The sequence below is a fragment of the Pongo pygmaeus genome, chromosome 13 (genome assembly GCF_028885625.2).
Source record: "Pongo pygmaeus isolate AG05252 chromosome 13, NHGRI_mPonPyg2-v2.0_pri, whole genome shotgun sequence".
Taxonomy (NCBI): Eukaryota; Metazoa; Chordata; class Mammalia; order Primates; family Hominidae; genus Pongo; species Pongo pygmaeus.
Window position 1 is genome coordinate 104,778,750 of NC_072386.2, and position 12,817 is coordinate 104,791,566.

General features: G+C 55.1%; 1 protein-coding gene across 7 annotated transcripts in view; it reads left to right on the forward strand.

Moving 5' to 3' along the window:
- COL27A1 (collagen type XXVII alpha 1 chain) overlaps positions 1-12,817 on the forward strand; it is a 160,070-nt gene that overhangs the window by 98,512 nt on the left and 48,741 nt on the right. For all 7 annotated transcript variants that reach the window (XR_010123360.1, XR_010123361.1, XM_063649839.1 and 4 more), the window contains 6 exons: positions 118-171; positions 5,857-5,910; positions 11,657-11,710; positions 12,226-12,270; positions 12,368-12,412; positions 12,728-12,781. Coding sequence is in view for 5 of the 7 variants with exons in the window: in XM_063649839.1 (XP_063505909.1) it covers positions 118-171; positions 5,857-5,910; positions 11,657-11,710; positions 12,226-12,270; positions 12,368-12,412; positions 12,728-12,781 (306 nt within the window). In the remaining 2 variants the exon portion in view is untranslated. The remainder of the gene's footprint in view (positions 1-117; positions 172-5,856; positions 5,911-11,656; positions 11,711-12,225; positions 12,271-12,367; positions 12,413-12,727; positions 12,782-12,817) is intronic.

The following is a 12,817-nucleotide window of genomic DNA, read 5'->3' on the forward strand; positions in this document are numbered from 1 at the left end:
GGGTCTAGCTGCTGTCCTCCTGGCTTTGCAATGGGGCTGAGCCAACCGAGATGGGACTGAAGGAGGAAGGGGCACCTTCCACAGCTGATTCCTTCTTTGTCTTCTCTCTCTTGGCAGGGTCATCCTGGAATGCCAGGTGGTATGGGGACCCCTGGAGAGCCTGGACCCCAGGTAAGCAAAGCCCTCTTGATCCCTAAGCTCAAACCACTGTCAGATAAAGGTTAGATGGCTCGGTGTGGTGGCTCACACCTGTAATCTCAGCACTTCGGGAGGCAGATCACTTGAGGCCAGGAGTTCAAGACCAGCCTGACCAACATACCGAAACCTTGTCTCTACTAAAAATACAAAAATTCACTGGGCGTGGTGACATGCGCCTGTAATCCCAGCTACTCGGTAGGCTGAGGCATGAGAATTGCTTGAACCCAGGAGGCAGAGGTTGCAGTGAGCCAAGATTACGCCACTGCACTCCACCTGGGTGATAGAGCTCTAGACCCTGTCTCAAAAAAAAGAAAGAAAGAGACAGAGAGAAAGAAAGAAAGAAAGATAGAAAGAAAGAAAGAAAGATAGAAAGAAAGAAAGAAAGAAAGAGACAGAGAGAGAGAGAAAGAAAGAAAGAAAGAGAAAGAAAGAAAGATAGAGAGAAAGAAAGAGAAAGAAAGAATTAAAGAAAAGAAAGAGAAAGAAAGGAAGGAAGAAAGAAAGAAGGGAAGAGAAAAGAAAAGAAAGGAGGGAGGGAGGGCAGGAGGGAAGGAAGAAAGGAAAGGAAAAGAAAAGAAAAGAAAAAGAAAGAGGAAGGGAGGGAAGAAGGGAGGAAGGAAGGAGAGGAGGGGAGGGGAGGGGACGGGAGAGGAGAGGGGATGGGCGGGGAGGGGAGGGGAGGGGAGGAGAGGGTTAGGAGTTCAAGCCTCAGAATCAGACCAACCTGGGTAGAATCCCAGCTACACCACTCTCTGACTGTAATCCTGGGGCAGATCATTTAACTTCTCTGAGCCTGAATTTTGCTCATTTGAAAAACAGAGAAAAGAATCATGGTCATGATAGTGTGATCGTGTGGGTTAAATGGAAGCGTGGGGCTAATGTTCATTACAGAGTGGTGTTTGTTCCTTGGGAGCATTTTGGTTATTAGCAGCATTATTGCTTTTGTCCATTCATTCATTCACTCTGTAGTTACTGAGCAATAAGTGCTTGTGGGCAGTTTCAGGAGCCGGGTAAAGGGGCCCAATCTCCGCTCACTGCAACCTCCACCTCCTGGATTCAAGAGATTCTCGTGCCTCAGCCTCCCTAGTAGCTGGGATCACAAGCGTGTGCCACCACACCCAGCTAATTTTTGTATTTTTAGTGAAGATGGGGTTTCGGCAGTTCCAGGAGCTGGGGATGTGGCAGCAAGAAAGGCAGAAAGTGGCCCCTTCCTTTGGAGCGTGTAGTCTGGTATGGGGAGCAGGGTAGATAGAACCCAGTAAATGATGTCTGTTCTGGAAGAGCAGGCACGAAGATGGGAAATGCTGGACAAACAGGGCTGAGGATCCTCAGGGGCCTGGGCTTCTCATGATGACTGAGGAAGCAGGGATATTCCCGAGGCTCTCAAGGCAGAGTGGTGGGAGAGGCTGGGAGAGCTGGGGGAAGGGTGCGGCCAGGAGCACTCAAGTTCAGGAGCCCCTTCTCCTTCCCAGGGGTGATGACGTGCAGGGGGTGGGGGTGGGCTTGCTCTCATTTGGAGCAGGTAGAACTTGCTTCAGATCCCTGTTTCTGCCAATGGAGGATGGAAACTAGGAAAGGGCACTCGCTTCAGCCAAAGCCAGGGCTCAGGGCTGGGAGCCCAGTCCAAGGTGGGCTTGGGGAAGGTGGGGAGGGTGTGGGGGTAGAGGGACCAGCCCAGGCACAGATCTGGAGTCAGGGCTGAGGGGCGATGAGCTCAGGTTGCCCGAGTGTCTCCAAAGTCCAGACTGAGGAGTTCCCTGGGGTCTGATGAGGAAGGGCCCTGAAGCCTTTCATGGTTTGAACCCAGGAGAAGCTCGCATAAACCTGTTCTCTACTGTGATTAGGGAAGCAAGGCCAACTCAGCTCCTACACTTTTTCATGCACCTACTGTGTGCTAGCATAAGCTCCTCCCTGGAGGTACAAAAATGGTAAGAAAGAGATCCAGCTCTTAAGACTCTCACTGTCTAGTGGGGCTGTCAAGTATAAACATTCTCTCCATCATTAACAGACTTTTATCGAGCACCTACTCTGTGCCAGGCCACACCAGGGGCTGAGGAGGGAGAGGGGTGGACTAGTCCAAGGGTGAGAGGCCTGGATATAGGTGACCGTCACCCAGAGGAGAAGGCATCAGCACCAGGAGACTCTGTCCATCCTCATGATTCTTTGGACAAGTTGGAATGTTCTTGAGGAGCACAGTTGGAAGCAGAAGCCAGTACTCTGGGCTCCCACTGACATACTTTTGCCCTGTTCATGAGAAGGAGGAAAAGTCACATCTGGCCCAGGGCTGGAGGAGCTGGCAGTGTGGAAGTGGGACTGTTGGGGTAGAAGCAGGGTCAGAGGACCAGCATTCTGGTTGGGGGACTAGCACGGCTGGCCGAGGCACCCAGCTTGGAATGCAAGGGCCCGGCCTCCCTCCCAGTGGTCAGAGATGGAGTGATTGGAGCCCTCAGCATGGGGGGTGCCCAGAGTAGGGCCAAAGCCTGAGTACAAGGATGCTGGGGGTACATCATCGAGTTCTACCCCCGGCACCCCTGCACCTCGGCCGTCCTGGGCCTCAGTCTCCCCATCTGTCTAGTGGGAGGAGGAAAGCCAGGAAAGGAGTCACTGGGACACAATGGAAGGCCGGTGGGAGATGGGGAAAGAGTGGGGATATTCAGGCCAATGCAGAGAAGAAGGTGCAGGCCTCCTCTGAATCCCTCGCCTCCCTGGCTCCACTCGCCTCCCCACCCCGCCCCATCTCCTCAGTGCTCCCCGCTGTTCAGTGGGCTGGCTCAGGCTTGATGAAATCAGACGGTCACTTGGTGCTGTTTCTGATCGCAAGGTTGCCGTGGTCCCCCACTGCTACGGTACGGGGCTGGTCCCTTGGATCTCTTGGGGTTCCTCCTGGCCAGCGACACTGGGGAAGCTGGCTAGCACAGAGGCCCAGAAAACCACCTTCAGAATCAGATACATGGGGGTGAAATTCTGGCTCCCCGACTTGCCAGCTGCGGGATTGTTAGCAACACTCATAGCTTCTCTGACCCTCAGTTTCCCCATCTGTAAGTCAGCATGATGCCACCTGCAGTATGAGATTGTCATGAGAAATGCTGCAGTGCATGATGTAGTGTCTCACAACCCTCCTGCATAACTGTGTGCTTAATGAATGGTGATAACTATCTGTTAGAGATGATAATTGCCACTATTATAAGTCAGGCTACTACCATTAAAAGTGACATTTCTGGTGATATTGTTCACACCTGACTGGCATTTTCCCACTTTATCAATCACTTTCACCTCCATGTTGTCTGATAGCACATTGAGATCCATCAAGATTATTATCCCCAGGCCAGGCACAATGGCTCGCGCCTGTAATCCCAGCACTTTGGGAGGCCGAGGCAGGTGGATCATGAGGTCAGGAGATCAAGACCATCCTGGCTAACACGGTGAAACCCCGTCTCTACTAAAAAATAGAAAAAAATTAGCCGGGTGTGGCGGCAGGCACCTGTAGTCCCAGCTACTCGGGAGGCTGGAGAGGCAGGAGAATGGCGTGAACCCGGGAGGCGGAGCTTGCAGTGAGCCGAGATCGCGCCACTGCACTCCAGCCTGGGCGACAGAGCAAGACTCCATCTCAAAAAAAAAAAAAAAAAAAAAAAGATTATTGATTATTATCCCCATTATTGGGGGTGAGGGTGAGGCCCTGGGACCTGCCTAGGGTCACCCAGTGACCAGAGTTGAGTCTAGCATTCAATTCTGACCTCCTCCTGCCTTGCGAGAGCAGGCAGCTACCTTTTCCTGAGGACTTTGTCACTTCACTTTCTAGAAACTCTAGGAGGTAAGGACTCTTCCATCCCCATTTTGTAAATGACAAAACTGAGGCCCAGTGAGTTGAAGTAACATGCCTAAGATGGCACAATTAGTAAGTGGCCGAACTGGCATGTGAGCCCAGATTCTCCAGTGCTGCAGCCTGCTCTTTTCAGCACTCTATGCCTTGATGTAGAGACTTGGCTCCCGAAATTTCCCAGTGGTGCATTGCATGCCTTCTGAGCTCTGAGATCACTCTATAAAATGGCCCATTCTCACCCAGTGTTTGTATTCTCCACCATCCGGGAGTCAGAACTGCCTTTTATGGGGCCAAACCCGAGTCCACACCCTGCTTGCTCTGCTGACGAAAGGTCAGCCTGGGACCCAGCCCCTCACACCAGCCCCTCCACAGCAGCTGTTGGAGGGTCTGCCGGGTGATAGCGGCTGGGTTAACACCCCTGGAAGCCATGGGGAGAGGGAAACGGGAAAGTCAAGAGTTCGTTCTGAGGCACCAAATGGGGCTGGGCCTCTCCCTGGTATTCAGAGGAGGGATGAGACTGGCTCTGCCTTGCAAAAGGAGCACACCCAGTCTGAGAATTGCTGCAGGAGCTGGGAGGCTCCTGGAGCTGGCAGAGGGTCCTGGCTGGCCGGTGGATGAAGTTGCTGCTTGAGGTCTCTCAAGCTGGGCCTGGAATCGGGGTGGGGGCAGGGGAGACATTAGGCAGAGGGGTGGGCTGCTTCCCTTCTTCTCCTGTGTTCCCTCCCTTCCCACCCTCTGCCCTCTTCAGTTCATGTGCTCCTTGTTAATTCAACAGATTCCTGAATGTCTGTCGTGCACCTGTGCAAGGCCAGGTGCTGAGAATTCCAAGAACTAAACTGGCCCTCTCACCCTGTCTCTCTTGCTCCTCTTGTCGTCTGTTCATCAAAACCAAGATGGCTGCCCATTTGCCCGGGGCTGGGCCTTGCTCCCTTCTCATGCCACCCCACCCACTTCTCTGCCTCTGCCTTCCCCCTCCTTCTCTCCTTCTTGATCCTCTCCCACTCTGCCCCCTCTGCCTCCCAAGATCACCCCAGGCCTGTGTTCTCAGTTCTTCCTCCTCCTCCTCTTTTCCCTGGGAGAAAATATTCAGGAAAATATTGGGTGTCAGGGTGGAGGTGAGGGACAGAACTTGAGTCACCAGATTCTCCTTTCTGGTGTAGGAGAGAAAGGGAGATGAGGATTCGAGGAGACCTTTTGTCATGTATGTCATCGTAGTCTGGATGCACTGGCTCACACCTGTAATCCCAGCAATTTGGGAGGCTGAGGCAGGAGGATCACTTGAGCCTAGGAGTTTGAGATCAGGCTGGGCAACATAGTGAGACCCTGTCTCCACAAAAATAAGAAAATTAGCTGGGCATGATGGTGCATGCCTGCAATCCTAGCTACTCAGGAGGCTGAGGCGGGGGGATCACTTGAGCCCCAGAGCTCAAGGCTGCACTGCACTCCAGCCCAGGCCACAGAGCGAGATCCTCTCCCAATAAATACATAAATGAATGAATGAATGGCATCGTATCTTCTCATTGTTGATTTTGAGGAAAAGGGGAAGAAAATATCATGCAGGGAGCCTTCTCCCCACTCCCCAGACTCCCAGGAAAGGTTGAGGCCCATCCCCCTATAGCCCAGGGCATTGGCTATGTTCGAGGCTGTGGCTCGCCTGCTGCTTTCCCCAGTGAGCCAGGTGCCCAGTCCTTCCATGTGGAGGCTGCTGGGGCCCAGGCAGCTTCTGAACATGCCCATCTGAGGGCTGCAGGCCTTCAAGCTTTGCCCCCACACTCCCAGCCCCCCGTGTTGCTCTCACTTCCTAGAAAGGGGCCTCTCCAAATTTCTTCTCTTCCCAGGGTCCTCCAGGATCTCGAGGCCCACCAGGCATGAGGGGAGCAAAGGGACGTCGGGTAAGTTGAGCCCAGCTCCTGGGGGCTGATGCTGGTGGGAGGGGGCACACTTGGAACAGGGCCACCTGCCAGAGACTGCCCAGTCTCTGCCCCCAGCCCAGCTCTGGGATCTGTGACTTTCGTAGCACGAGGCAAGGTTCCAGGCTCACCCTGGACCTGGCTCTGGGGGTGGGACGCCACCCCTCTTTCCAACTCATTTCTCAGCCTTGCTATCCACCAGACACAGTCGGGCTCTCTGGTACCAGTTCTTTGTTCATTCATTTATTCAACCAGCACTTATTTAGCACCTACTGTCTGGCGGACACTGTTGGAGGCTCTGCAGGTATTGTGGTGAACAGGACAGACATGACCCCTGCCTGCCCTTGTGAGCCAGTCAACAGGTGAATCAAACCACTTGGCAGACGCAGGTGATAAAATACAGGGTCATCAGCACATGGACTGAGGAAGTATTAGCAGCCTGGAAGCCCAGAGGAGGACCCTACCTGGGCAGGGTACTAAGGAAGGACTTTAGGAGAGGACAGTGCTTGAGCTGATGCCAGCTTCCTGGCAGGGGACTGGCAGGGGAAGACCTGAAGGTGATACAGGAGGTGGATGCTTAGGCATCCTCAGGGTCAACAGAGGGACAAGGGAGAGGGATGGGGCTGGGACTTAGCAGGTACCAAGCAAGGCAGGGCCTCAAAAGCCACAGCTATACTCCAAGGGCATTGGGAAGCTGCAGGGGGTTTTAAACAGGGCTGCCCTGAGCACAGTCACTGGGAGTAATCGCCAGCACTTACTCTATGCCAGACACTGTGTGTCACACACATTAACTCATTTAATCCTCAACACTACCCTGTCATGTAGGTGCTATTCTCATTCCCATTTTATTATTATTTTATTATTGGATTACTTAACCTTTCTCTCAGAAAGCCTTTGCTTCCTGGGATAAACTAGGTGCTATGTGATTCAGCCCAAGCCCTGAACACCTCTGAGCCTCCACTCCACTCCCAGAGAGGCACAGAGAGGTTGAGTCACTTACCTCAGGTTGCACAGCTAAAAAGTGGCAGAGCTGGGATTTGAACCCAGGGAATCTGGCTCATTTGCATACTGAATTCAGCCTTATTTTCAATCACACAGGGAGGGTTGACAGGATGGTCTGCCACCGATAGGTTTACAGGCGTGGGGCCATGCAGCCTTATTTTAAAGAGAAAGTGAGATGGTGCAGGTGGTGCCGGCAGCCCAGGCCTGATATCCAAGCTCCATACGGGGGATCTGTGATTATTATTCTCCTCTTGGCTGGATTTCAAGTGGTTTTACAATTTCCCCCAAACCAGATGGCCTGAGCAGCCGGCCTGGAAGAGGGAAGATTAAAAGGCATTCCTGTGGCCCGGCAGGGTCCCTCCGGTGCCCATGTCCTCTGGGTCTCTTCAAATGGGCCTTGGCCCAAGGGCAGCCAGGCTCCATCCAGATCCTCTGTACCTCCCCTCCAGCCCCAGGAAGCTGGATTCCCTGGAGGGTGAGCTGCATGGGCTCAGGCCTCCTGCGCTGCCTCAGGCGCGAGGCTCAGGCCCCCCTCAACTCACTGGGCTCCCTTCAACCATCTCCACCACCCCTTCCCAGCAGTGGCTTGAAGAATGTATTCCTGTTTCAGGAAACAGAGGCTTCCAACCACGTCAAAGTCTCCCGGGCTAGGAGGGGAGCATCAGGAACATGAGCCCCTCTCCCCACTGGGTTTGTCAGGAATGCACAACCTATGAGATCGGCCCCTGGGTCTCCTGCTGAACAGGCTGCCCTTCGCCACCTCCTAGAGGAGGTGACTGAAGGTGGGGAACCTACAGAGGCACCCACCGTGCCTGTGAAAGAGCTTGATTCTGGGCAAGTCCTGATCAGCTCCTGGTTTGCCCTGTGCCCTTAGCAAGGCCTTGTGGTGCTCTGTGCTTCAGTTTCCCCATATGTGCCATGGGGAATGGGCCTGGAGGTCTGCAAGGCCTTGCCTGCTTTCCTGCCTATGTGTAGGACGGGCGCTGCTCCCCACCCCACCGCCCACCCGAGGAAGAATGAGCACTGAGAGTTCATGGCCAGGGGCAAGAGAGGCTCTCGTCCTCTGTTCTTGGTGAGGATGCTGACTAGAACCTGGGCCCACCAGCCCCAGTGAAAAGAATGAGGACTCTGGGGTCAGATGGGCCTATGGCAAGTCTCAGCACCCCTGGTTCCCAGCTGTGGAACCCCAGGCCGGTTTCTTAACCTCTCAGAGCCTTTCTCCCACCTGCTCAGATGAGAGACTTTAATTCCTCCTTCCGAGGGGGTCGTAAGGACCCCAAGATGGCAGTGCCTCAGGCCAACTCTTCCCCTGCCTGTGGGTGTTAGAGCTTAGCAGACCTTGCCCAAATCCAGGCTCTTCCTCTTGGATCTTGGACCTTGGGCCACTGATTTCCCCTCCCTGAGCCTTCACTTCTCCCTCCATAAAATGGGTCAGTAACAGAACGAAGCTGGTGGGCTGGCTGTGGGGACTCAGTCACTTCCTGAACACCTTGAACCTGCTGCAGGGCGGCAGCACGTGATGGTGTGTGCTCATTCCCGCTTGTTCATGGGCCCCTTTTTCACAAGAGCTGTGGTTGGCCAGATTTTCTGTCCCAGGCAGGAGCTCCTCCCCACCAAGCCTGACCCCAGGCCTGGTTGGAGGGCAGCCCCCAGCGTGCCTGCAGACATCTTCCTCGGGGAGCAGATACAGGAGAGCAGACATGTGGTCTGATAGAAACCCAGGCCTCCCCCAGCAGGCGGGGCGGGGGTGGGCCTGCCTGGGTTCATTTAGGGAAGGAGGCGGCAGGACTGAGGGACCTGCAGGATGAACTGTTGTGTGGCCCAGAGCAAGGGTTAGAGTGTGCGGCTGCTCTCGCCCCTCTCCCTGCCCTGTGGAGCTGGGGAGACAGTGGCTGGTGGCCCCACTACTGCCTCCTCTTCTCTCTTAAGCCAAGCCAACTTCTCCCAGGCTCTCTGGTGCTCTGCTGGGATAGTGAGTTCTCTCAGATAAGAGGGATTTTAGACATTGTCTTCTCCAACACCAGGCCCCAGTGTGCAGCCTTCCTGGCAGGATCCTCTGGGCCCTGACCTGTATACCCCCGGTGATGGGGAGCTCACTCCCTTTCTGAAAAACAGTGACAGGTAGTGGTGAAAAAAATGGATGTCCAGCTGACTTGGTCTCAAATTCTGGCTCCTCCACTTCCTAGCTGTGTGACCATAGGCAAGTTCACCACCATCCTGAGCCTGTTTCTTTCCTTGTAAAAGGAGGATAACAGCTTTCACTGCTCCTGCGGTGGCTGCTACTGCTCTATTATTATTTGATGACTTAACCTTTCTCCCAGAAAGCCTTTGATTCCTGGGATAAACAAGGTGCTATGGGATTCAGGCCAAGCCCTCAACACCTCTGAGCCTCCACTCCCCTCCCAGAGCTATCCCTTTCCAGGGAGGTGTATGTCTCAGTGAGAGACAGAGCCCAGAGCCAGAGATCATCCCTCAGGAGGGCTCAGTTATCTGCCATCAGCTCAGTCCCTGTCCCAGCTCCCATGACCTGACACGGCCCCACCCCATGTGGCTCCAGCTCCGCCAGACCTGTGCCCATGAATCACGGGTGTTAAGCCTAATGACATGGTGTGACAGTGTCCATGTGAGCCTGAGACTGAGGCCCGGAGAGGAGATGGGGCTTTTCTGGGTCACACAGCAAACCAGCAACAGGCTAGGGCTAGCACCTGAGCCCCGTAATGCCCACTAGATATGGCTTGTTTAGGAGTTCATCAAACCGCAGCTTGAATCTGTGAAAACGCTCAACTGGTTTTGCACAGCATAGTGTGAACTGCCTGAGGAAGGGACTGGGCCCAGATTCCCCAAGCCACTCCTGTGTCCCTGCCTCTGGGGAGCCTGCCCCCTCCCCTGGCAGAGCCTGGCAGGGATGGAACTAGCCATTCTTAAGCACTTTCTGTGTGCCAGGCACTGAGCTGCCTGTGAGCATCGCCTCCTGTCTTGAGGGAGAGATTTCTTGTGCCCATTTCAGAAAAAAGAAACTGAGTCTCAGTGAGGCGCAGTCACTTGTCCCCAGACACATTTCCTGAGCAGCCCAGTGCCTAGGGCTGGACCCCACAATGAGCCCCAGGCCCTGGGCTTGGAGATGCTGAGAACAGCATCTCCCAGCTGAGCCCTGGCCTTGCCTGGTGGCTGGCTCCCTGTTCCAGGATTATTTGATCAGTGGGGTGCTCTTTAAGGCTGCAGTGTGGGATTGAAGCATAGGGAGCTCCAGGCAGCTGAGAAGTGGAATTTTCACTTTGTTGGCCCAATTATTCATTGAAAATTTCCTTGTTTGATTTTTGTTTTTTTTTTTTTTTTGAGATGGAGTCTTGCTCTGTCACCCAGGCTGGAGTGCAGTGGTGCGATCTCGGCTCATTGCAAGCTCCGCCTCCTGGGTTCAAGCGATTCTCCTACTTCAGCCTCCTGAGTAGCTGGGACTACAGGCGCACACCACCACGCCTAGCTAATTTTTGTATTTTTAGTGGAGATGGGGTTTCACCATGTTGGTCAGGCTGGTCTCGAACTCCTGACCTCATGATCCGCCCGCCTCAGCCTCCCAAAGTGCTGGGATTACAGGTGTGAGCCACTGTGCCCAGCCTTCCTTGTTTGATTTTTACATGATTTTTCTTCATTTAGTTTTCTCATTCCCCATCCTCCCCCATCTAGACACTTCCCCAGTTCCTTTTATCTGGGGGAGTATTATGGGCTGGTCCCCTGAGCTCCCAGGCCAGGATGGGCCTCCTCCACAGGACACTCCTGTCCTCCCAACACAGACCGCTTGAGACCCTCTAGAGAACACAGCCTGCTCTGTTTTCCACAGGTTTTTTCCAGGAGACCCCAGCCCATCTGCGTCTCTGTGGGAGCACCCCTGGAGGGGACACACGTGGGGCAGTGGGTGGAGCCCACATGGGGGATGAGAGCGGCTAATGTGTTAGGGACCTTAGATAAGTCACTTCCCTTGGCTGGGCCTTAGTATTCCCATCTGTGCAGGGGGGATAGGGGGTGGACTCCACCTGCCCCTGGGGTCTCCCAGCAATCAGGGACCAAGACTCCTGTGTCAGGGGTGAGGCCTGAGCCCAGGGCTCCCGGGAGCAGCAGCCTGACTCCCATTCCCTCGTGCAAAATCCTGCCCTGTTCCTGCCCCTACCTCATGGGCTCTTCCTCTGTGAGCTGGGCTGTATTCGTTGTACGTCTGGCTAGAGACGGGGCTGCTCCACACATCTGGGAAGGACATGCATGTTCTTCCCAGGTCCTGCTCTGTCAGTTTCCCCCAAGGGCTGTGGCCCACACACCTGTTTCTGCCCCGTGTGTGCTCTGGGAAGGGCACGTGGCAGCAGAGTCTGAAGAGTTGGCTGTGTGGACGTGGCCACGTGTAACTCAATTGTGGCCCTCAGTCTCCACGTCTGTGAAATGGATTGGCTGGGTGACCCCCAAGGTCTCTCTGAACAGGGCCGTTAGTGCCCCAGTCCCCTTCTGGAAGCGTCAGCCTCTAGCTGAGTCTACTCACGCTGCGGCCTCTGCAGAGCTGTCTCAAAGGCGCTGCACGAGGGTGACCACCTCAGTGGAGAGTGTGTGGGAAGTGGGAGGAGGAGGGGGCCGGGGCTTGTGCAAGGGAAGGCCCCAGGCTCGGAGCAGCCCCGCCCTCCTGGTTCTCGGCCCGAGGGAGACCCCTGCTGTCTGGTGTGCTAGTCTCTTTTTCCTATTCCAGGGCCCCCGAGGACCAGACGGACCAGCTGGGGAGCAAGGGTCCAGGGGCCTGAAGGTACCGACCCCTAGGGCCTGCCGTTCCTCACTCCTCCAACACTGGGTCAGGAATCACGAACAAGGCTCACACCTCCTCAGAACAACGCCCCTTAGGGACAACGAAGGGAGCCCCATGGAGGCTGCAGGGCTCTTTCTGAGAGCTCGGCCCTTCCACTCCTCCTGATCCCCTACTGCAAGCTCAATAAAGAGAAAGCAAGAAAGGAGGAGGGAGATCATACACATCCTCAGACCCTTTCCCCGGACCCCAAACCCCACCAGGCCCCTGACAGCCGAGACTGCTTCTGGCAGCCCCATCCCTAGGAAGGGGTCCTTGGTTCTCCACCTGGAGCAGCTGGTGACGGTGGCGAGCCACTCCCCTTGTCAGGCCTTAGTTTTCCCATCTGCACCGTGGAAAGGGGGCAGACTCCGTGGTCTCAAACGGGTTCCTTTTATCTCCCATGTGGAGGGGTCCCTTTTTGGGGAACGGTCCTCCCAAGCACCCTCTCCCACCTTCACGTGCTCTGCTTCCCACAGGGCCCTCCAGGACCCCAGGGCAGACCGGGCCGGCCTGGACAGCAGGTATGTCAGGCCAAGGCCAAGCAGGCCAGCCGCAGGCCCCCTCCCTGCTCCCTGCTTTGTGATCTGAGCCTGTAATGACCCCCACATGTGCTTCCAGGGTGTGGCTGGTGAGCGAGGCCACTTGGGCTTGAGAGGCTTTCCTGTAAGTAGCACCAGTTCTTGAAATTCTCTACATGGCGCTTTTGGTGGGGTGGGGGTGGGGTGGGGTGCGGTGCTGATAATAACCACTTTTACCAAGTTCCTGTCCTTCTGTGGAAACCCCGAAGGTTCTGGTTGCCCACCCACCCTGCACTGAAGCTCCTCCAGCACATCCCCTCTTCTCTGGGTCTCAGCCTTCCCGTCTGTCATCCGGTGTGGGTGGAGGGGACCCAAATACACTAGGATGGCGTGCTTGAAGTCAAGGCAGGGCAGAGAAGGCCATGGAGGGCCTAAGGTCACTTTTGTCTTGTCTTTGTAGGGCATCCCAGGTCCCTCAGGCCCCCCAGGCACCAAGGGCCTCCCAGGAGAACCGGTAAGAGCCCTTTCCTTCCCTCTTCTGCTTCTTTGC